This window comes from Pecten maximus, chromosome 3, assembly GCF_902652985.1.
Source record: "Pecten maximus chromosome 3, xPecMax1.1, whole genome shotgun sequence".
NCBI lineage: Eukaryota > Metazoa > Mollusca > Bivalvia > Pectinida > Pectinidae > Pecten > Pecten maximus.
The window spans coordinates 40,364,630-40,391,257 of record NC_047017.1 but is presented as its reverse complement, the minus strand read 5'-3'; the positions used below and the strand labels follow the sequence as shown (position 1 = coordinate 40,391,257).

The following is a 26,628-nucleotide window of genomic DNA, read 5'->3' as shown; positions in this document are numbered from 1 at the left end:
TCTTCTTTTTTTTTGGAAACTGAATGAAAATATTCACACATGTAATTATAATAGAATAGTAATTTAAAGGTAACAGATACTGATGTGCATGCCCCCTCATGATCAGTTACACCTGTAATTATATGGATGGTAAAATATATATCACACTTTCACTTTATGCTGCATTATGCTTAAAGCTCAAATATATTTCCCAGATCAATCAGACTTCTCTGTTATAAATGTCTTTTGGCATAAACATGTACTGTCTATACAGCAATGGCGTGTTAATCATAATTACCATCATAATGATTAAAACAAGAGGCCCAATGGGCCTGTATCGCTCACCTGGCTCTAGAGCAAATTTGCAGTTGATTGAGGTCATTTCTACAGATACTATGCTGATAACAACTTTATTCAAATATCAGAGTAAGCTAAGTTTATTCATGTCAATATATTTTTTAGTCCCTCATTCCAGCATACTATTGGCCTAAGATCGGGTCTTGGCTCTTTTCTCTAAGCATGCTACAGACAGGCCCAATATCAAGTCCCTGGGCCTCTTGGTTATTGAGAAGAAGTCGTTTAAAGATTTTAACCTAATTGACCCATGTGACCTTGAATGAAGGTCAAGGTCATCTATTTGAACAAACTTGGTAGCCCTTCACCCAAGCATGCTACAGGCCCAATATCAATTCCCTGGGCCTCTTGGTTATTGAGAAGAAGTCGTTTGAATATTAAAACCTATTTGACAAATGTGACCTTGAATGAAGGTCCAGGTCATTTATTTTAACAAACTTTGTAGCCCTTCACCCCAGCATGCTACAGGCTAAATATCAAGTCCCTGGACCTCTTGGTTATTGAGAAGAAGTCATTTGAAGATTATAACCTTTTTGACCCATGTGACCTTGAATGAAAGTCAAGGTCATTTATTTTAACAAACTTGGTAGCCTTTCACCCCAGCATGCTACAGGCCCAATATCAAGTCCCTGGGCCTCTTGGTTATTGAGAAGAAGTCGTTTGAAGATTATAGTCTATTTGACCCATGTGACCTTGAATGATAGTCAAGGTCATTTATTTTAACAAACTTGGTAGCCCTTCACCCCAGCATGATACAGGCCAAATATCAAGTCCCTGTGCCTCTTGGTTATTGAGAAGAAGTCTTTTGAAGATTATAGCCTATTTGACCCCTGTGACCTTGAATGAAGGTCAAGGTCATTTATTTGAACAAACTTTGTAGCCCTTAACCCCAGCATGCTACAGGCCTAATATCAGGTCCCTGGGTCTTCTGGTTATTGAGAAGAAGTTGTTTGAAGATTATAGTGTATTTGACCCCTGTGACCTTGAATGAAGGTCAAAGTAATTTATTTTAACAAACTTGGTAGCCCTTCACTTTAGCATGCTACAGGCCCAATATCAAGTCCCTGGGCCTCTTGGTTATTCAGAAGAAGTCGTTTGAAGATTATAACCTATTTGAGAAATGTGACCTTGAATGAAGGTCAAGGTCATTTATTTGAACAAACTTTGTAGCCCTTCACCCCAGCATGCTACAGGCCCAATATCAGGTCCCTGGGTCTTCTGGTTATTGAGAAGAAGTTGTTTGAAGATTATAGTGTATTTGACCCCTGTGACCTTGAATGAAGGTCAAAGTAATTTATTTTAACAAACTTGGTAGCCCTTCACTTTAGCATGCTACAGGCCCAATATCAAGTCCCTGGGCCTCTTGGTTATTCAGAAGAAGTCGTTTGAAGATTATAACCTATTTGACAAATGTGACCTTGAATGAAGGTCAAGGTCATTTATTTTAACAAACTTGGTAGCCCTTCATCCTAGCATGCTACAGTCTCAATATCAAGTCCCTGGGCCTCTTGGTTATTGAGAAGAAGTCGTTTGAAGATTATAGTCTATTTGACCCGTGTGACCTTGAATGAAAGTCAAGGTCATTTATTTTAACAAACTTGGTAGCCCTTCACCCCAGCATGCTACAGGCCCAATATCAGGTCCCTGGGGCTTTTGGTTATTGAGAAGAAGTCGTTTGAAGATTATAGCGTATTTGACCCCTGTGACCTTGAATGAAGGTCAAAGTAATTTATTTTAACAAACTTGGTAGCCCTTCACCCAAGCATGCTACAGGCCCAATATCAGGTCCCTGGGTCTTCTGGTTATTGAGAAGAAGTTGTTTGAAGATTATAGTGTATTTTACCCCTGTGACCTTGAATGAAGGTCAAAGTAATTTATTTTAACAAACTTGGTAGCCCTTCACTTTAGCATGCTACAGGCCCAATATCAAGTCCCTGGGCCTCTTGGTTATTGAGAAGAAGTCGTTTGAAGATTATAGTCTATTTGACCCGTGTGACCTTGAATGAAAGTCAAGGTCATTTATTTTAACAAACTTGGTAGCCCTTCACCCCAGCATGCTACAGGCCCAATATCAGGTCCCTTGGGCTTTTGGTTATTGAGAAGAAGTCGTTTGAAGATTATAGCGTATTTGACCCCTGTGACCTTGAATGAAGGTCAAAGTAATTTATTTTAACAAACTTGGTAGCCCTTCACCCAAGCATACTACAGGCCCAATATGAAGTTCCTGGGCCTCTTGGTTATTGAGAAGAAGTTGTTTAAATGAAAAAGTTGACGCCGGACGGACGGCCGGACAGACGGACGGACGACGGACGCCGCACCATGGCATAAGCTCACTTGCCCTTCGGGCAGGTGAGCTAATAATATGACACGCATTAAAAACTAAAAATAAACACAATCTAATATAATCATGTTGGTACCCTTGTCATCATATAATTAATGTTGTACTAAATATATCATCAGAATGTGGTGCCAAGTAAACAATGTGAGATGTACTTATTGTACTACGACAATCAGAGTACAGAGATATACTATTGTACTACGACAATCAGAGTACAGAGATATACTATTGTACTACGACAATCAGAGTACAGCGATGTACTATTGTACTACGACAATCAGAGTACAGCGATGTACTATTGTACTACGACAATCAGAGTACAGAGATGTACTATTGTACTACGACAATCAGAGTACAGAGATGTACTACTGTACTACGACAATCAGAGTACACGGTACTCCAACAATGTTAGAGGTTTTACACGGCGAGATACTTTTGACAGGCGCCGTGTAACCTCTAACTGCCCATAGCTGATTTTCCTGATGCTGACGATGACATTTTCAAAGTTCGTATATTGAAAAAATATAGCGTGTCAACTTACATTTGAATGATCAACGGGGTCCAATATATATTTCTTTCCATAATCCAATGATTAAATGAGAATAATTTCGTAACAAACACAAATTATGAAGTTTTCTTCTTCCGAAGCGGAGCAGAGCTCAAGCAGACAATACTGCCGGTAGTGATAGTAGAAATACCATGTGATTTGCCGGTTAATACAAAAATGGATTACAACCTATGTCCTATAAGCGGAATACAACAAAGTCTGTATCATTTCGTTCCGTTTGAAATAACTACAACTATTTTGTATCAACCTTTAGGCAACCATTTTTAAAAACGACTAGAAAAGTGCTACAACGACATGGGCATCTATTTTGTGTGTTCTACACGGTATTATACTATATATTTGTGTCTGTGACATACATATGGGATATATATTGCATACATGATACGTAGACATCGTTGTAATGACCTGTCAACCTCTTAAGTGTTTTTTTCAAGCATATTTCGTTGTGCCCGGATTTCGGGCGGAAACTGCATCAAAGAATTAGTGCTTCGGAAATAAGAGGTCGCAGACGGCAAAATATTATCCGATAGAAAAAGAGTAGACCAGTGGCCTCTTATGTTATAGGAGTAAGTACAGGGATGTACTATTGTACTACGACAATCAGAGTAAAGGGATGTACTACTGTACTACGACAATCCGAGTACAGAGATGTACTACTGTACTACGACAATCAGAGTACAGGGACGTACTATTGTACTACGACAATCAGAGTACAGGGACGTACTATTGTACTACGACAATCAGAGTACAGAGATGTACTATTGTACTACGACAATCAGAGTACAGAGATGTAATATTGTACTACGACAATCAGAGTACAGAGATGTACTATTGTACTACGACAATCAGAGTACAGAGATAGTACTATTGTACGACAATATGAGTACTTAGTACATTTAGTACATGAGTACTGAGACATACTTTAGTACTACGACAATATGAGTACATTGAGTACACGAGTACCGAGACATATATACTGTACTATGAAAACAACTACAACAGTCAGGGTATCACCACCAATTGCAATCATCAGGAGGTTGCACTGAGACATTGGAAATATATTTTTACGATGACAGTTAATATAAAATGAAATATAATTTTATGATGACAGTTAAAATGAAGAAATACTTTAAGTTATCCAGCGATTTTAAGGACACATGAGAATGTCTCTGATATTTGAGACCAGGACACATCGTAAGGTGTTGGAGCTTTTCAGCACTCACTAATTATCTTTCTTAGTTTTAATATTCGGACTCAAAAAAATGGTGGTCTGGACTCGACTGAAAACAAGAATTCCACGGAAGTGGAGGTGTCGCCTGTGTATGCGAATAATTAAAGGGTCATAACTCTTTAAAATTAGGACTTGAAAAAATAAATGGCTATAACTCTTTTAAAAACTTGCGAAAGACTTCCCATGAAATTTTGAATTAATTCCAGTAATTAAAGGGCCATAACTCTTTAAAACTAGGACTTGAATAAAAAAAAAACAATAACAAACTTGTCCACAGTATTATGGTAACGAACATTCTATTTTCGCAAAAAAAATTAAAGGGTTATAACTCTTTTAAAAAGGTCCGAATAAATTTGGTTAACGAACTTGTCCACAGTATTATGGTAACGAACCTTCCCATGCAGTTTCAAATTAATCCAGTAATAATTATTCAAGTTATTGAGTGGAAACCATTTTCGCAAAAAATTAAAGGGCCATAACTCTTTTAAAATGGTGCGAATAAATTTGGTTAACGAACTTGTCCACAGTATTATGGTAACGAACCTTCCCATGAAGTTTCAAATTAATCCTGTAATAATTATTCAAGTTATTGAGTGGAAACCATTTTCGCAAAAAATTAAAGGGCTATAACTCTTTTAAAAAGGTGCGAATAATTTTGGTTATCGAACTTGTCCGAGCTATCATGGTAATGAACCTTCCCATGAAGTTTCGAATTAATCCGTTCTAAACTACGAAAGTTATCGCACGAAAACCATTTTCCGGACGACGCCGACGACGCCGAAAAGTAATACCTATATGTCTCCTTTTTCAAAGGCGACACAAAAATCAGAAAACATATAACACTGAACAAAATGTCTGAAAACCTTTAACATTAACCAAAAACAGTTCAACAAGACATTTAATGGTGTTAAATTTATCAGTATGTACGTTATACCATTATATCAAAAGTAAATGGAATTTTATTAATGCAATAATTAATTAGAAAATATTATTCAACTATCAAAACATCATACAGTGTATTGATGTATCACTTGTGACTTAATGTGTCATTGCACGTCATTTTTTAATTATCATATTAATCTTGGTGGATTTGGATATATATATATGTATTACCTGTTGTAACAATTGCATACATGATTGTATAAAAATTAGATCAGAAAAAATGTAATACCAAGACAATTTGAGCTATATGTAAAGTCAAGCTGAGATGAGAGCCAATATGATAGTAGTGTATGATGGGGGAGTAGTCCCTTTAACAAAGTATTGATCCACACCAGAGTCAGCTGGGCCAGATACAGCCCAGGCTACAGTGCTATATCTCGACACAATACTCAACTTACACAGGATTTATACACATATCAGCATCAGGCTTCAAAGTATATCTTCTATCAAGAACAACAGTCAAACAACAAAGTAAACTAGATAAACTACTCACAGACTCTGATCCTTATCACCACCAGAACACAGCTGTATACATGCAATCATAACTTTGATATCTTATACAAGAATACAACAATCATGATTCCATTGCAGTCCCCCCTAATTTTGGAAACATTGTCAAATCCATTATGAATAAATGGTATTATTCTCTTCATCTAACATGATCAGGTGATCTACAGGAAGTTAACAAGACCAAGCTAAGCAAGTCAGTCGAGAGTAAACAGAAAAATTTATACTGTTGGGAATATACCAGGAACAAGTGTCAGGTTCCCTAAAACATGAATATACATATATGCATGTACTTCATATAAGGAAGTGAAAAAGATGTTCCTCATTACTGCCCTTGGTGATGTTACTGTATTTTTCTGGCATTAAGCCTATGCTGGTAGTACTATATTTATGTACTGTAAAAAAAAATTCATCCTCAAATATTGTTAAGCCCCTCTAGAAGTTCAGCATCAAATCAAAGTTTATTTGTGAACCACTTCCCTCTTACGGGTACTACTTTGGAATTGATAGTTCAGAAAAAATAAAGACCCTTATTTGTGGAGAATCGAAGGGCTTATCTCTGGTTAGGGACATAACTGTGGACTAGGATTTCAGGCTTATTTGTGGGCAGGAGCATAATTGTGGACAAGGGTCGATTTGTGGACATGGGCTTATTTGCGGATAAAGTTATTAATGTATTCTATTTATCCTGCAACAGTCATCAAAATAATCATCAAAAATAATCATTTTGAAGTGAAACAGTGTCAAAAATGACAGAAATATGTCGCTTTTAAAAGTTGTTTCACTTAATTTGGAGTAGGTCAATCAAATTGACGCACGTGCTTAGATTCCAAAATACTGCTGTTTTCCGTCACCGCCGTATACAGCAAAAATATATATGGTGGGTGTATTCGGACAATGCGGTGGCAGTTGCAGGATAAAACAATATATTTAAGACAATTTGATCCATTTTATTAGCCCACAGCCCCTGGGGGTGACCAATCTGGACTGATATGTACAAGGCATCAAACTGCTGTCCCATACTGATAATTTTAAACAAGTTTGAATCATGATTTCCAATTAAAAATCAACAAAGATGCTCAAACAAGTTATTTCCCTCTATAAACTATAAATTTTACCCCTTCCCCAAGGTGATACATGACACCACAGGGTCATGAAATTCACAATTTCTGCAAAAATTTCGTTGACATTGGGTCGGGGGGGGGGGTTCTTGGAAGAAGTCCAAAATGTAACTTGTTTATGGATGCACAATGACAGACAAAATGTTATTAGAATAAGTCACTTGAGACTTCATCTCGGGTGACCTTTTAGTAGCTAAAAACACATTTAGACAGAACCTAGCTACAAACTGCAGGATGTGCACAAAACACCATTCATGACATTCAAGATATTAAGCATGTTTAAGCTACATGTACGTGGCTGTCACTTTCTCGCTACGCTGTTTAACAGTTAATCATGTATTATCAACAGTTGAATTCAGACCTTCAATTTCTCAAATTACGAATATAGAGTCTGAAGCCCTTATGCATTAATATTTAATATCAGGGTTTTTTTTATCAGAAACAAATGAGATATAAACAATTTGACAAATGCTTATAAAGCTACTTACCAGTACTAGGTTTTTACCTTGGAACAAACTAGATATTTGAGCACTAGAAGTTGGCAACAATATAGTTCTACTGTCGTATACAGGTAAAGCGTACTTTTACAACAGTATGAGAGGTACTCTTACAACGGTATGCAAGGGATTGTTAAAGAGTACTTCGATGTATGCTGTACCCAGTGTCACTTGGAAGCAAACCTATTTTTCTCTGTCATGGATTATTGATAAACTTTACAGCGTACTTTATTATTGAAGACTTGTGTTTCTGTCCTACTAGATCTATATTATTCATGATAAAATACTAGTTATAGGTCACTAAACATACCGGCATATATATTATTTACTCATCCTGGCAAGTTAAAACCAATCCTTGTCACACATTTAACTGGTTTCAAACTTCCAAAGTCATCTTTAGACACATGATGCAGTGCCACTTATTTTATTTTTATCAAGTGCATTTTTTTACACATTGTGATATAATGTTAAGTTATTTATTACACAAATTGATAATACTTATAGGGTTTAGTTCAGAGGTTTTGATAGTTAATCAGGAATTGGGTTTGGTTTGGTTCAATTAGTATTGTTTAACATCCCATCGACAGCTTAGTTCATTTAAGGACACCTTCCACTATTCCTGAAAAGTTCTAAAGCAAACAGTGTATATGGAGATATCCAAGATTTTGTCCAAATTTTTTTGTATGATTCTGACTGACATAATTAGGAAAATAGTTGGTACACATATATAATTTATTCAACCAGTAAGATTGCAATTTTGTTTAGATAATGTTATATTTATGCACTTGTTCTGATTAAATTTGTTTTCATAAAGTTTATTCAAGTTGCAATATTGGCTGTTTCACATGAGAATGTATATGATTAAATATGTTCCAGACAAGATGACAATTGCAATGTACAGGGTATATAAGTGTAGATATATTGTTACTTTGTGTAGGACCTATTAGCCACTCCAGACTGCTGTGTCAATACAGTCTATATCCAAGCACAAGCTCTGTGTATTATAAGCTATACACAGTAACTTATTTGTATTAGTATATAATTTGTGTACACACATTTCTATTATTTCAGAATATGTATGATCTTACATGAGGTATCAATTACCAGCCCAATGCAGTTGACATTTACTCATCACATTATATCCATAGGAACCATGACAAAATATTTTAATATCTAGACAATGATATTGTCCCACAGAACGATATTTATAATTGAAGTATTATTGTGTACTACAGCATTTTAATTTCCTAACTTTTAAACATTAACAATGGTTTTGTTTCAGGAACAAGAAATTTGTGAAAAACAAAAATTATATATATCTAATGGTGCAATGCACACAAACACCACTGAGTTTTTATTAACAGTAACATACATACACATCATGAGAGTTTTTATTAACAGTAACATATATACAAGTATATGTGGAATGCAAGTCTGACCAAGCTTTTCAGACAGCTACACCAGTACCATAGGCAGGCTGTAGGGGTAGGGGGTGTGGTAATAAACACATTTTGACTTGGAAGGTGCTAGCTAGCATATGAAGGTCAATGTACACTGATGTGCTTGATACTGGTTACAACTGGATCTTCCAGTACACTGTATACAGTTTCTCGGCCAGTGACAGGGAACATCAGGGATTACATTCCAGACAAGCACATAAGACATGGATACATTTCACTAATTACATAAATAATAAAACTTTATACAGAAACATCTGATTATATATAGCTATATATAGCATCACCACATTAAACTGGGTGAGCTGGGTGGGTAGGATCATTTTCCTTTATCTTATATAAGTCCGACCTACCCTACCCCCATCTCAACCTATACCCTACCCCCATCTAAAATCATTTTAATGTAAGAGTGTTTTGTATTTATTTTTTCCTGCAAAAAGGTTCACTATTGTAATATTCTTCCAGACTTTCCAAAGACATTTTCTATGGATAAATCATACCATACATATAATTTTCACGATAGCCCAATAAATATAGTATCTAGAAATGATCTAGCCACAAACGAATACAGAAGAAGCCTTCTCAAGCTATCTCAAATTGCATTTCTTGAAGATTATCTAGATGTGGCAGTAATCCTTCACATGACAGCTAATCTCTTCTGAACTAACAGAAGCCATTACACTAGTGCTCAAATCTCAACTCTAACTTTACCTGAACTAGGCCATGTGACACGTACCTCACATTAACAGCTACTGGGTAATTTATTTGTTCCGACTTCACAGAACTTACTAATAGCTGTCACCAGTGCTAATCTCTACCTCAGGACTCATATTTGACCAATGCAGGGGAGTGAGAATGTGACAGTAATAAATTTCTTCAGATTTAACTTAACATACACTATATATATATATACTATCACAAATGAACAACAGCTAAATTTCTCCAGACTTTACACACAACCTACTAATTAGAGTACCTGTTCCACATTTATATATAAATCAAAGTACTGGAAGTACTGTAAACGAACATTATTGTTTAATGCAAAATCAGTATTCTTCTAAGTTTAAAGTCGATAAATTTACTGATATTGGTTTAGGAATTAATTGCTAATTATTTGAAATGTTTGCAGCTGTTCTGATATGATTGAACACATGCATATTTCTGTAAGGTCCTGGTTGAAATTGGAAGTTTGTTGATCTATCTTGGATGGATTAAAATAAAATATGTCTTCTTTCTTTCGGGAAGGCATCATCAGTTATAATACAGACAGGACTCTGTGACCTTATTGATGACAACTTTTAATATGCACTAAATTTAGGCTAGTTCCATCGTTAGTTTTGCATATTTCAACTTAATATGATGAAACACACATAAAGAACTACTGAAAACCAAAACCAGAGCTGCTAATCAAGGCCCAGATTAGGAATGTATCCTATTGAAACTGTACTCAAGCATGTATGGTACTTCAAAACAAAAAAACTTGACTCCTTTTGTTCAGGAATCATTTGATGTTAATAAATCTTTATATGAGAAGATATACTTCTGGTATAATTACAGTATTGTACACAATGTGATAAAGAATAACAACCATATAAAGACTATCTTCATCAAATAATTCAGCAAACAGGAAAAGAAAACTTCAAGCTTCATTTTCAACTTCAAAGCTGATAAAGGTTACAGTCCATTCGATGGGATGACACATTCCCTATTTATTGTCCCTTTCCAATGTTGACCATCCAATCATAGTGAACCACACAGTTCATCAATGTAATTGCACAAATCACATCCTTTATGTGGAGAGAACAGTTTTCGGGGTGTTATAAGATTCCATAACTGTATGCAAATTTGTTAATCATTCCATATCTATATTTACACATATCAAAATTGGAATGACACAGGAGATTTGCAAGTTTAAGTTCACCATCAGTCATGGGAGGTTTACGTAAAATGTTATATTTACCGGGGTAATTAGTAATTTTGATTATATATTTATCAAGCTCTATTCTGTACTTTCTACCAGTGCTTATATTAGAGAATGGACACAATTATATGTTCTCCAATGTCAAAATTAATCATATGTAAAATATTAGGGGTTTATTTGACCGAGACGTATTCAAAAATTTTGTAATCATTCGCCATTCGAGGCCTGATTGCCGTCATATGTGAATTACCAAAATGGACCTGAAATCAATATTTTAAAAAAGAGAATGATCTGTGACTTCAATATTTCATAAAAATAATTTAATACATCGTTTATTCACTTCATTCAGATCTTCAGACACCACATAATTTTTGAAGTCATATATAGAAATATATGAACCATTTTGTTATTGATTAATAGTTCACACAAGTAAGCACTAGATGTAAGCAGTAAGTATATGTACCGCTATCTACTGGCATGACTTTGAGTACAGTAGACTACACTCGCTTTGTGGATATTGACAGGATAACATATATTTACATACTAATTCAATTTTAGAATTGTAACTGAAATCTTGTAACAGCATATGGCACAAATAGTCATCTGAACATTTGTTGTATATTGAAAAAATATTTAAGGTAAATATTAACTCATTTGCTTGACTTCAATTTTCAGTTTATCAATTCATCGATTACTCTGTGTTTGAAGTATGGTGTAGTGAGAATTTCAAGTCTTGATCATGACTTGATGAAAATTCTAAATTAACAAATTATTAAAATAAATTTGTTTGAAAAATAACACAAGTTCAACATCAATATTATATAGAGTATCAATCACAATATATCAGAAGTTATCAAACTACAGATAACAATTAACGGCTGAATATCAAATTAAGTGAATATCACAAGTATTGTTGCATTTGTTTTTAGATAATCTGGATTTCCGTCTTTAAAAAAATGTACCTAGTAGACGTAGTGCATAGTAAACGTAGCCATGTAACAGCTGATTTTAATCAGATTTACTTAGCATGAACTTAACACCGTCTCAGTAGTTCGTCGCAATCGAAAATTTGGTCGTGAATTCGGTATTTTACAAATTATTTCAAAATACTTTCAGGTAAATGAAAAAAAATTCTAGTAAAAATGTCGATTTTGGGTCCACTATCGGCCATTTCGGTAAATCAACTCTAACGACAATCGGTCCGCGATTAGCAAATGAATAATTAATTTAAAATTCGGTCAAATAAACCTCTAATATTTTATATATGATACAATCAGGCATTGCAGAACATATATTTTGGTCAATCCTCTGAAAATAATGCCAATTCATATTATAATTAAGCCCCATTTTTCTTCGTTTCGGTATTTCAAGTCCGCTTCACGTGTGGTCCGTTTCAGTAAATATTCTCGTCTTTGCCGAAATAAAAACAAGCTATATAATTGTTCATTTTAAACATGACAACAACTGCCAACCACACGTATCCAAAAATGTTATTGTTGATATCATCTGAATATTGCCGTAGTTATCTGTCACTTCGATTGTAAACCCCATGCCATAGTGAAGGAAGAATCGACCAATCAAATTGGTTTATTTTTGATTTCCGTAATCTTGCAGTTACCTCCCTTACAACAGTAAATACGTTCCAAGTATCGCCTACAACCACAGGGGCTTGGCACGATTTTCCAAATGATAGTCCATATATATATGGATACTATATACATATATATAGGACTATCATTTGGAAAATCGTGCCAAGCCCCTGTGCCTACAACAAGCAATCCCGTGCACATAACAAGATATTATCATTTGCATTTGATTTATTGGGTCATTTTCGTCAAAGGAAAATGGTATATGGAAATCGATGACAACTTGAACGCTATGACCAGTCACCCTGACCACAAATGTCACCTAATTGTAAGCCTATACATATGTACAGTTCTTTCTCGCAAACACGTACAGTAACCTATAGTATGATACAATGTATCGTCTCGTATGCCGTCATTGATATATTTCTTTCTCTAAATTATAGAAATACACACCTAGTTGATAATGATGTAACATTCTAGAATATATATATTACACATTTAAGTAAATCGCGGACAAATTTGCAGACCTATGCTATAATGTCAGCCGTTTTGGAATGAACACAGAAGAGCAAAACTTTCTAAACATTCGGAGACGAATGCGCCTGCGCAATAGTTGTTTACATAAATATATTGACCTGGAGTTATTCGCAAAGTTCAGGTTCATTTAGTCTTCTCATTTCGCTAGCGTTATGCATTTCTCAAATCGTAGGCATCTTGAAAACGTCTACTGAATACATTTCAACCTTTTCGGTAAAACTACTATATAAAACGAATATGTTTTTGCAAGTAAATTATTTGAAGCGTAAGGCAATGGGGGCAGCCATATTTCATTGAAACAGACAGTAGATGGCGTATTGGTGAATGTGGTTACCAAATATGGTCATATTTCTCAGTCCAGTTCTTGATGGCAATAACCGAACATTAATGTTCGTTTAAAAAAGCAATATGTCATGATGTAGTAAAGGTTTCCATTATATAGCCCATCAATAAATATCAATTAAATATTTGAAGACATCAAAGATTTATTCAAAAAGTAAGTTAATTCTCAGAGAATCAAGATTTCCAAAATACTATGACTTCAAAATTACAGCATTGCATTTGTTCACCGGTTAAAATATCCATCACATTTAGGCTACAAGAATGTTTTGAATACACGTGCATTGTACTTAATGTATATACATTGTATATTACAAGTTATTTGAAATTCTGATGCACTGTTTAAGTTGTATATACCATTAGAAAAATATTGAACCAGTATTGATTACCAATTATAAGTACTAGCAACTACAAAAAGATTTCTCAAATTCATATACCCAGGCATAGATATGCTCCCAATACTGTTGTTGCCTGTGTAAGTCAATCATAACCAACACAAAAATGTCTAGACTAGTACTGTATTATCATGGAGCAGAAGATTAAGACAGTCAAAACAGATAGTAAACCTTTATCTCAAATTAGGTTGCACGGTATCATCACTGACAGATTTGTTTTAAGAGTAGCTTCATACTTATTAATTTATTCTGAGAAAGGTCCCTTCAGGCTCCAGTGATTTGTGACAATGTAGCTGTATTTGTCAAATTCCAAGATAAGATGGTTATCTATCAGACAAGTGTTATCTGAATTTCCCAACCAGTAGTTTACCCTAATCATCCTAATGATCACATTTTTTCCGCTCAAAATAGCCATCATTGCTAAGTGAATATACTTATAGACCTATACAATCGCCCATTTACAGGACCACATGCCTGGTAAAATTCATACATTGTCGTAAGTGTTTACATCCTGACCAGGATACAGCTCGGACACACAAATGGAGTTCAGATAGTTGTTAACAATCAATGTACAGGAAAATTCGGATCAGGAAGTCATTCCCTATTCTGATCTGTGTTTAACTTGTGAAACTGCCATACAACTCACCGTCATACATTTTACATAGAGAAGGTTATAATTAATTGGCTGAATAATTCCACAAAGTACAGTATACATCACAGCTCTAAGCATCCACCCCTAGTATTAAGAATTTCCGCAGATTGCAAGAATGAAACTTATAATAGGTCCAATTATAATTTTTTGTATAGGTCCAATTATAATTTTTTGTAAAGAATATTACCCAGCTGAATTTTATTACTAAGTTATCTTCCTAGATCAAAAATACAAAGCTCATTTTATTGATAATTTTAATATTTCAGAGACAGGGATCGACCGGACCAGTCTATAAATAATTGCTTTACATCCAAATACTTCCCAATCTCAGAAGTAGAATTCTACAGAATTATCTACAGTATATATGTCTTGCTAAAAATATTCCTCTGTAGCCCTGTAACTGTGTGACCTGACCAAAACACATTCCAGTCCCTTGAATTGTAAGTGATACATTCTAAGACATTACTTCCAGGTGGTTAGGTATTGTACTAAATATACATGTATTGCTGCGCATGCATTATCTAACCAACAAAACTGGTGGAAATTTGTTTCCTGCTGTTTATAAATTTAGAGCAAGAAAAACATATATTCTTTACAATAGTTCAGGATTGCAGAGAAACTTGAGAAGAATTTTCAGGTTTATTTTGTACTTTTGTTACCGGTATTTAATCATGAACCATGAGTATAACTGCATGATGAGGTGGCACACACCATGCCACACATTGAGAAGATCAATTGTCCCCTTGAATAATTTAAAATGTGAACTTCAACTGGATTGTTGAAATTGCAAATGAAGCCCATTGAGGCTCATCAACTGGCAATGATTAGCATCAAATGTGACAGGAAGATTCTTAGTCGTCCATGATGTTATAGAGTACAGCTTTCCACAGACCAAAAGATCATGATAGCTTTACACATACCCTGGTAACTAGGATTCTCCTTCATGACACTTATTAGGTAATCTAGCTTTACACACACCTCAACAAACATTCTTAGTCCTTTGTGATATCTGTAATAAATTTGAGACTTACATGGACCCAAACAAAGATTCTTAAGTCTGTTGTGATGTCCATTAACAGAGTATAGAGGTTTAATTTTACACAGACCCAATTTAATATTGTTAATCCTTTGTGATATCCGTTAAAATATTATAGAGCTTTTTACACAGAAACAAACAAAGATTCAATTCCTAGTCCTTCCGTGATTCCTTTAATCTATTAAACAAAGATTCTTAGTCTGTCACGATGTCAACTAAAAGATTAGTGCTTTAAACAGACCTAAACAAAGATTCTTAGTCTGTCATGACGTCATTTAAAAGATTATAGAGCTTTAAACAGACCCAAACAAAGATTCTTAGTCTGTCATGATGTCAATTAAAAGATTGTAGAGCTTTACACAGACCCAAACAAAGATTCTTAGTCTGTCATGACGTCAATTAAAAGATTATAGAGCTTTAAACAGACCCAAACAAAGATTCTTAGTCTGTCATGACGTCATTTAAAAGATTAAAGAGCTTTAAACAGACCCAAACAAAGATTCTTAGTCTGTCATGACGTCATTTAAAAGATTATAGAGCTTTAAACAGACCCAAACAAAGATTCTTAGTCTGTCATGATGTCATTTAAAAGATTATAGAGCTTTAAACAGACTCAAACAAAGATTCTTAGTCTGTCATGACGTCATTTAAAAGATTATAGAGCTTTACACAGTCCAAACAAAGATTCCTAGCCTGTCATGACGTCAATTAAAAGATTATAGATTAAATTTACACAGACCCAAACAAAGATTCTTAGTCTGTCATGACGTCATTTAAAAGATTATAGAGCTTTAAACAAACCCAAACAAAGATTCTTAGTCTGTCATGACGTCATTTAAAAGATTATAGAGCTTTAAACAGACCCAAACAAAGATTCTTAGTCTGTCATGACGTCATTTAAAATATTAGAGCTTTACACAGTCCAAACAAAGATTCTTAGTCTGTCATGACGTCAATTAAAAGATTGTAGAGCTTTACACAGACCCAAACAAAGATTCTTAGTCTGTCATGACGTCATTTAAAAGATTATAGAGCTTTAAACAGACCCAAACAAAGATTCTTAGTCTGTCATGATGTCAATTAAAAGATTGTAGAGCTTTACACAGACCCAAACAAAGATTCTTAGTCTGTCATGACGTCAATTAAAAGATTATAGAGCTTTAAACAGACCCAAACAAAGATTCTTAGTCTGTCATGACGTCATTTAAAAGATTAAAGAGCTTTAAACAGACCCAAACAAAGATTCTTAGTCTGTCATGACGTCATTTAAAAGATTATAGAGCTTTAAACAGACCCAAACAAACATTCTTAGTCTGTCATGATGTCAATTAAAAGATTATAGAGCTTTACACAGACCCAAACAAAGATTCTTAGTCTGTCATGATGTCATTTAAAAGATTATAGAGCTTTAAACAGACTCAAACAAAGATTCTTAGTCTGTCATGACGTCATTTAAAAGATTATAGAGCTTTACACAGTCCAAACAAAGATTCCTAGCCTGTCATGACGTCAATTAAAAGATTATAGATTAAATTTACACAGACCCAAACAAAGATTCTTAGTCTGTCATGACGTCATTTAAAAGATTATAGAGCTTTAAACAAACCCAAACAAAGATTCTTAGTCTGTCATGACGTCATTTAAAAGATTATAGAGCTTTAAACAGACCCAAACAAAGATTCTTAGTCTGTCATGACGTCATTTAAAATATTAGAGCTTTACACAGTCCAAACAAAGATTCTTAGTCTGTCATGACGTCAATTAAAAGATTGTAGAGCTTTACACAGACCCAAACAAAGATTCTTAGTCTGTCATGACGTCAATTAAAAGATTATAGAGCTTTAAACAGACCCAAACAAAGATTCTTAGTCTGTCATGACGTCATTTAAAAGATTATAGAGCTTTAAACAGACCCAAACAAAGATTCTTAGTCTGTCATGATGTCAATTAAAAGATTGTAGAGCTTTACACAGACCCAAACAAAGATTCTTAGTCTGTCATGATGTCATTTAAAATATTAGAGCTTTACACAGTCCAAACAAAGATTCTTAGTCTGTCATGACGTCAATTAAAAGATTGTAGAGCTTTACACAGACCCAAACAAAGATTCTTAGTCTGTCATGACGTCATTTAAAAGATTATAGAGCTTTACACAGACCCAAACAAATATTCTTAGTCCTTCATGATATCTATAAAGATTAGAACTTTACATATACAGAGACTCTGACAAGATCGATTCTTCAAAAAATGTTTATCCCCTTGACAACCTTCCTCCTCCAAACTCAGTCTAGGTCCAGCTCCTACACTTATCCAATGTAATGGTAAAATGACTAACTGTACAGTAATACTTTTCATTTGTAACAACAGAAAGCAAATATGTGCTGATGAATTCAAAATACTAATTATAAGCACACCATCTATAGAGCTGGATAACATCATCTAAATCAATAGCAATACATCATTTAGATTAAGATTTTTTTTTTCTAATTAAATGACAAAATTTAATGACCAACAAATGTCCAACAAACTAGCAACGTTCATTTTTGCTAGTCTTCAGGTTTCTTATTTTTATAAGAAAACAGTATACCGGCACATTTATCCATGGCATTCTTGTGACATTTCCAATATTGTTATAAAGATATAATGTACAATCTCCTGCGAATATGCTGAATTGATATGAAGTAATAGTTTTTGATGTCTGAGTAACATAAATCAATACAACATCTGTATGACAATGTTTATAGCCAAATATGATACGTATACAAGATCATAAAAATACAATCATGAATATTCTGGCAGATGTCTACAATAGACCATGCAATACATTATTTCTGTCCAATTAGAAATGATCCAGCCTTTAAGTACACCATACATCTCCTTCAATCATCTTAAATACAGCAATTATTAATCTTGTTTAGTCTAGTGAGACACTGGTCATACGATAGGTCAGTTTGACTGTACTGTACGTATACTTGTATATGGTATCTGTATGTACACTGGTCATACGATAGGTCAGTTTGACTGTACTGTATATGGTGTCTGTATGTACACTGGTCATATATAATAGGTCAGTTTAATTTGACATGGTGTCTGTATGTACACTGGTCATACGATAGGTCAGTTTGACTGTACTGTATATATGGTATCTGTATGTACACTGGTCATACGATAGGTCAGTTTGACTGTACTGTATATGGTGTCTGTATGTACACTGGTCATACGATAGGTCAGTTTGACTGTACTGTATATGGTGTCTGTATGTACACTGGTCATACGATAGGTCAGTTTGACTGTACTGTATATGGTGTCTGTATGTACACTGGTCATACGACAGGTCAGTTTGACTGTACTGTATATGGTATATGTATGTACACGGGTCATATATAATAGGTCAGTTTGACTGTACTGTATATGGTGTCTATATGTACACTGGTCATACGATAGGTCAGTTTGACTGTACTGTATATGATATCTGTATGTACACTGTTCATGCGATAGGTCAGTTTGACTGTACTGTATATGGTATCTGTATGTACACTGGTCATACGATAGGTCAGTTTGACTGTACTGTATATGGTGTCTGTATGTACACTGGTCATACGATAGGTCAGCTGTTTGACTGTACTGTATATGGTATCTGTATGTACACTGTTCATGCGATAGGTCAGTTTGACTGTACTGTATATGGTGTCTGTATGTACACTGGTCATACGACAGGTCAGTTTGACTGTACTGTATATGGTATATGTATGTACACGGGTCATATATAATAGGTCAGTTTGACTGTACTGTATATGGTGTCTGTATGTACACTGGTCATACGATAGGTCAGTTTGACTGTACTGTATATGGTATCTGTATGTACACTGGTCATACTATAGGTCAGTTTGACTGTACTGTATATGGTATCTGTATGTACACTGGTCATACTATAGGTCAGTTTGACTGTACTGTATATGGTGTCTGTATGTACACTGTTCATGCGATAGGTCAGTGTGACTGTACTGTATATGGTATCTGTATGTACACTGGTCATACGATAGGTCAGTTTGACTGTACTGTATATGGTATCTGTATGTACACTGGTCATACGATAGGTCAGTTTGACTGTACTGTATATGGTATCTGTATGTACACTGTTCATGCGATAGGTCAGTGTGACTGTACTGTATATGGTAAATGTATGTATCATGAACAAGTAAAGTTGGTCTGCAATATATTTTACAGTAACGATGCAGTAAAAAATAAACTGTACAACAAAAGGATAGCATTTCTCGTGTCAGTAAAGGAGAAATCACAATAATACAATATCTGGTAGACCTTGGTATCTTTTATTCTGAAATGTTCTGGATGAATATTATGCAAACGCTGTATTGTGTGTACTTGTCAGTTGAAGATTTTAGCAGATAATTTTGTGTTTCTGAACATCACAAGTCAAGTGATACTGTATATCATTCATGGCACATACTGATCCTATTTGAATAAACCACTTTTTAGCATTACACACGTGGTAACCTCTGTATTAATTCATGCATGTCTAGCTAGCAATTTAGGTCAGTGTTTCAGCTTATGGGTATAATCCATGCATAATTAGCTTCGATTATCATGCAGCTGGCCTAAACTATCATCAATAACTCGTCAATTACGATAATGATATGAAGTTATTCTTTTAATCATTTATTCACCCTGATAGTCTTTTTCCCTGCAAACTGCATGGGCATCATTTCTACACATAAATATCTTAGCCCTTATAAATGGCATATGACCTTATCTAAGACAGTCTTATAATATATAATTATAATACAATCCAATAATGATTTCCTATAGACAATTATGATAGGGAACTTTCTTATGTTAAAGAATGTTAATGAAACCAGGACCAGGAACTTTAAAAAAGACAGTTTTTATTTTATCAGGTTATTCAAATGTTCAATCTTTTCATTCAGTTGTGTGAAAACTGTCAAATTACGAGTATCCTGTCTCAATAATGTAGCCCTCTCCGGATCCCCTTATGGCAAATACATGTACAATCTCATTTCCAATCACGAAAGTGGTAAATTTTGCCTATATGTTAAGTTTCAGGTCAATAACTCTGAATTATTTATGATAAATTTATATTTTCACAAAAAATGCACCGATGATATTCAATTACTACTATTTAACATCTGGAGATAATTATATGATTAAGATATAGTCTTAAAAAGTTTGTACACACAATTTGGATCCTGTCCTACATTTTTACATTGACTCCCTTAGTTTACACATCAAACATTTTATCACTATATTAAAACAATGAGACATTCTATCACAAATGATTGTAATACAATATGTAATATGCCTACAAATAGCCTAGCTTATTGATATGTAACAGATGTTGTTTTATTATTTTAATGGGACTAAATCCAAAAACCTGGAGGAATATCAGCTGACAGAAATTCAGTACAGACAACATCATTTACTAATAACTTACTAAATTACTACTATTTTTCGAAATATTTTAATTTTGCTTTTTTTTATTTTTTTCCAAATCCTGAAGCTTCATAAGTAACCAACAGGTTTTTCTATATACATGTAATAACGGAGACAGTCATTGTTTATTATAGATTGGAAAGAACCATAGATCTACTGATTAAATATAAATTTCACAACCCTAGGACAGCCAAAGTTAATGGCATCAATTGCATGCCCTGTAACGTTTTGTGGGTTATCCAGATTCAACATCTACAATATTCTAACTAGATCTATATATAGTGTCCACTTAAACCTACAACACTATATATAAGTCTTACCGAGTAAACACATTACAATCTAAATCACATTTCCCGTGATCGTGTCTTTTGCCCATGATTCACCATTTACTGAAATATTTCCTAATCCGTTATTTCCAAGCAATCAGGATGTGTCTGTTGATCCTCGGTATCAACTGATTTTGAGTCTAGTAAATATTGGTCAAAATCGATTTATTGATAATTAATGAACCGTGACCACAGGCAAAACCATAAACAACAACACGTCTGCGTTACCACGCCTCTCTGACCACATCGTGGCACTGCCGATACACACGTTCAGGAATCTGTACAACACATTTTATCACCTCCTGTGAAAAGTTAACAGCGGGCTCGTTATTCACCATTCACATCTAAAATCAATATTGCTCCAATGTCGAATAAACAAAGACGACAACCATCGAAGAATTTTAAAAAACAACCTCAGATTTTCGACGGAATACGCCAAATTATTATGGACAGTCGAGAAACTATCACGAAATTTCCCAGTGTTATGGTATGGTAGGTGGGAATACACACGGTTTGTGACTAAAATATTTGATTAACTGCTATATTTTCCCCATGATTCTGACGATAAAAGGTATAAAATGCTGAAAATACGTTATATTTTACCTTATCCTCATCGTCGGAGGCACAAGGAACTTTTCCTGCGACCTGCTCTGTCGAGTCTGTCGCCATGTTTCTACTGATGGCTTCGTTCCAGTTAAATCCGTCAGAGGGCGCTGTGGGTTTTACAGTCAGAAAACGTGGTCCTACACGATATCGAGTGTGGTAGGGTCGAAAGGATCGATAACGTCAATTCTATCTGGCCTTTGTCCTAGTAATGTCGACGAATGAATAATTAACTGGAAGACATTTGAAAAATATCCGCATTTTATCACCAATTCTATTTTCTTTATTGAAGATGATCGACGTCAATAGACAATAGATAATATAGCAGAGCCTAAATCTATAAACTTTTCGTCTTCATGCGAACGTTATCTTGAATATATTTCTTGTAGGGTAATCTTGTAGGGTAATTTGAACAATTATGATTCCTATACTCTAATTATATATAACAAATTAATGACCGTAAATACATTGAGGATTGACAGTAAATTATCAGGTGTACTCTGCACATATGTGTAACACCGACACGGACTTGAGCTAGGCGACCTATATGTACAGTGGCTAATCTCTAAAACATGATAAGATGGAAAATAACACGTATGACAGTACAGAATATTGTTTATGCTAGACGATGATTTAAACAATATACAGCAGGCGAGGCAAAATTACTGACGGTAACTTAACAAATAACTTATTTCACAAAGGAAGAAAACAAACAAAAATCGCAGGTTTTTTTTTCTTCAGATGTATTATCAAAGACATATAGAATCTATATGTCTCTGGTATTATATACATTGTACTTTGTTGGTATTAACATAACAAGTAATTAACTAGAATTTTCACCTGTTAGTATGTCAGCGCACACCCAAAATAGAAATACACTTGTATTTTCTCCTGAAATAAAAACAATCTAAACTTCATGTGATAAAATTAACCGTGTGCATTACGAAAGCCTATTAGTGTCAAGAAGAAAAAATATAGTTACTTGATACACATTATAACGCGAAAAAATACGTTATTACGAAAATTTAGCCGTTTGTTTGCATTTTAACGCAGAAAAGGGCGTAATAACGTGAAGAAACACGTAATAACGGGGGGGGGGGGGGGGGGGGGGGGGGAACGCATAACGTAAATCTAAACACGTAACAATGCGAAAAAACACGTAATAACGCAAAAAAAAAAAAAACTAAAAAAAACCGTAATAACGCGAAAGAAAAGCACAATATTACGCATTCCATGTCTATATAAACTAATGCATACGACGCATTTACACATTCTGTCGATGGATGAGATGACCGAAATTTAAAGTGTACTTCCGATTGGGATTTAGCAAAATAGAAATATATTTAATACTAGCTCATTCATAAAGATTTGCTATTAGCATTTTCAGAAGAACATATGTAGATGTCCAGTAAAAATCATAAAATGAACTCCTGATATGTGATAATGCATGTGTTTATCATTTTATTTCCTGTTCATCAGCATGTGACTATTTTCCAATAACAGACACATATAAAAGTTTATGATAAAAAAAAACAATTGGCAATATTTGATATGTCAAAACCCCAACAACTAAAGCACTATTAAGTTAGTTTCTGAATATAACTCACCCGACAGCCTCGAAATTAAAATAACAAAATAAAATAAAAGATAAAAAGCCTCGTTCATCATCAAAAATCAAACAGATCATTTTGAAATACTCTGGGCGTCAATGGATATTGAATCAAACAAAGAACATGCGTATTACATATGGTTGATGAAGAAATCTTTTTTCCTTTTTTAGTGTTTCGATTTGCGCTATTACGTGTTGTTGTTTTTTTTTGGGGGGGGGGGGGGGGGTTCGCGTTATTACGTGTTTTTTTCCGCGTTATTACGTGTTTTCTTCACGTTTTTACGCCCTTTTTTGCGTTATAACGCAAATAAGCGGCTTTATTTCCGTAATTACGTCTTGTTTCGCGTTATAACGTGTATCAATTTACTATATCTTATCTTTTTGACACTAATAGGCTTTCGTAATGATTTACCCGGATCCAATACACTTAATAATACTTTTAGCATGAGCGCCGTTTTAGCAAAGTGTTTGTAAATGTGGGTATATAATCCAATCATCTAGTCGATTGTACAGCGGAACTTCTGTAAACCGATAATGTACGACACATGGAATTTTGATCGGTTTAGAGAGGGTCAATTTTGGAGAAGTGATCCATTTTGACTGGTCAGGATCCTAGGATGTTATTGATCGGACGGCGTTTTGTATCTTTGAAGCAGTGTTAATATTAAAGAAGTTAATGAATACACAGACTGCAAATTCTATAAAGATTGTACTTCTCTTATTCCCTTTTCTTGTGGTTTGTACATGGCACAAGTTCCAGAAGAGAGGGAGGGATATACTTTCATCATTGAGATGGGCAAAAACACGAAAATTAGTGGTGCGACATGTGTTTGTTTGTTTGTTTGTTTGTTTGTTTGTTTGGTTTATCGCCCTATTAACAGCCAGTATCATTTTGAGGCGAGGTTTCCTTGTAGTAGTTGGCGACTACCTCACTGATCAACATACGGCAGGCCCGTCGCATAGCATCCAGAGGAATTCGGGTCCTGCCAATGGACACAACCACGAGAGCACAGACCGGCCCGTTTATCAGCTTGCATAGAAACACAAACCGACACAGGTAGGGAGAGTCGAACCACCAACCTCGGATCTTCAAATGGGGATACACGTGACCGTGCTCTATCTAACCGACTGAGCTATCGTGGTCCCGGTATCAGGGAAATTACAGATACAGAGTTCACTCCAAATCATGAGACCAATAATTATCTACTTTAAGAACACAGTATAATTGAGCGATACGACATAACAACGAGTATCGGTTTTTCGCAACCTAAAGACGATAATAAGCAGGGCGGCATAACGATGATTAAACAGACGGTAATACTCACGGGCAGAGATAAATTCGCCTCGCGTATCATAGCGACTTAACGTTTTCTTTATTTCGCGTTGAGTTTTGGTATCTTTTCGTTTTGTCGCTGCAAATATTGACGATAATTATCGCGACGACAAAATGAAACAACGGTAAAACTTCAAGTTAACTATAAACGACAATCAGTCAGAATAATTTTATAACACTCAAACAAATGGCATTCACCATATATTTGGTGATTTTAGCGGACTATATATTATATGCGATATTTCGCCCCGGTGATCAGATATCGACGATCATCGGTTTCTCGCCTCGCGGGGCATGAGATAACGAAGGTGATCGTGGTTTCGCCTCGCTGGGCGAAAGAGCGAAAGTTATCGTTCTCTCGTGCAATGTTGCGAAATAATGATGACCACATCGAAGAGAAATATTTCAGGCCTCTAAAAGACGACTTCGTTTCATCGGTATTTCGTGTTTCATGTTTCGTTATTTCGTTCTGGCACTGCGAAAAGTCAATGTTATTCACGGTGAAAAGAAGCTGATTATCGTTTTTGTCCCCCGAAATAACGAAATTGCAGACATCAACCACCGTAGTTGTGGCCTGATAATTTACGGTTTTGAATACCGTCAATCGGTTCACAAATCTATCTATCCATGTAATGATTGTCTTTATCAAAAGGCTATTTCGTTATTTCGCTAACTAAATAGCGTTTTTATGAAGCAACAGAACAACAGTGAAAAACTAATACACGAAGTCGTTGTTGTGTGGCCAGATATTTTATTTTACCCTTATCTCTGAAACAACAATAAGTGTGGTAACTCGCCCGCCGTGCGAAATAACTGTAATCTTCGTTCGACGAAATAAAGATCACGTATGACTTCGATAGAGAAAGCGATAAAAAATACTATCCGTGTGAATAGTATACAGTTATTGTATGGGTGTGAGGGAAATACTTTTTTTATTGTCCCCCAAGACATTAACCTCGAGACGAAGCTTTTGTTGTCCCCCTTGACAGTTAATGGCAAGGGGGTAACTGCTTTATTATACCCACATTTAATTTTTTCCCATTTTCCTCAAGGCTGCATGCATGTAATAAAACCAAAGTCTGTTTCAATGATCAAATTTGAATAATGTTAATTTAAAATCATATATTATTTTGATTTCTGTATTTCCCTCCGCACAATTCCTCTCCCTCTATCACTACCTCCCTATCAGCTCTCTTTCTCTTCCTTTAATCAAATATGTCCCTTCAATAATATATACATTTGTATGAATATATAACTGAGGACAGCGTCTTTGATCTTTCTCGAATCATATGGCATTTGCGAAACGGAATTATAAGAAGGAAAGGAAAGACAGCGGTGAAAGCAAAACATGGCATTAGATATGATGAATATTGAACGGCTGAAAGTATGGAATAGCGCAATGTTAACACAGGTCAGCTGAGTCGAGTAAGATCACTCACTCTGTCTAAAAACAATACTTTAAAACTTTCTTGTCAAATTTTTTTTAAATCATTCTCCCTCCATTTCCTCTAATTATCACCCTATCTCTACTCTTCTTAAACTCACATTTTCAAAAAATAAAATCACTTTATGTAAATTTTAATGTCATCTTGTGTAAATATTTGTGTTGTATACTGTTTTTCGGAAATGGCTTTATACAAGTTGTAAAACTTATGCCCGATCCCTTTGTATATTTATAATACAATTAAATATGTTTAAATAAAAAAAAGACATATTATCGTTATTTCGCAGCCTACAAAACGGAAATCATAGTTATTTCGCCCCGCGGCACAGAACAAATAACGAAATGTGTCGGGTCATTGAACATTGACTTTGCCGATATATACAC

At 34.8% G+C, this 26,628-nt stretch overlaps 1 protein-coding gene across 2 annotated transcripts in view; it reads right to left on the bottom strand.

The window, feature by feature from the left end:
- Positions 1 to 22,009, bottom strand: part of LOC117324171 — a 34,118-nt gene extending 12,109 nt beyond the window's left edge. For both annotated transcript variants that reach the window (XR_004531918.1, XM_033879855.1), the window contains exon 1: positions 21,859 to 22,009. Coding sequence is in view for 1 of the 2 variants with exons in the window: in XM_033879855.1 (XP_033735746.1) it covers positions 21,859 to 21,924 (66 nt within the window). In the remaining variant the exon portion in view is untranslated. The remainder of the gene's footprint in view (positions 1 to 21,858) is intronic.
- Between the last annotated feature and the right edge of the window lie 4,619 nt (positions 22,010 to 26,628).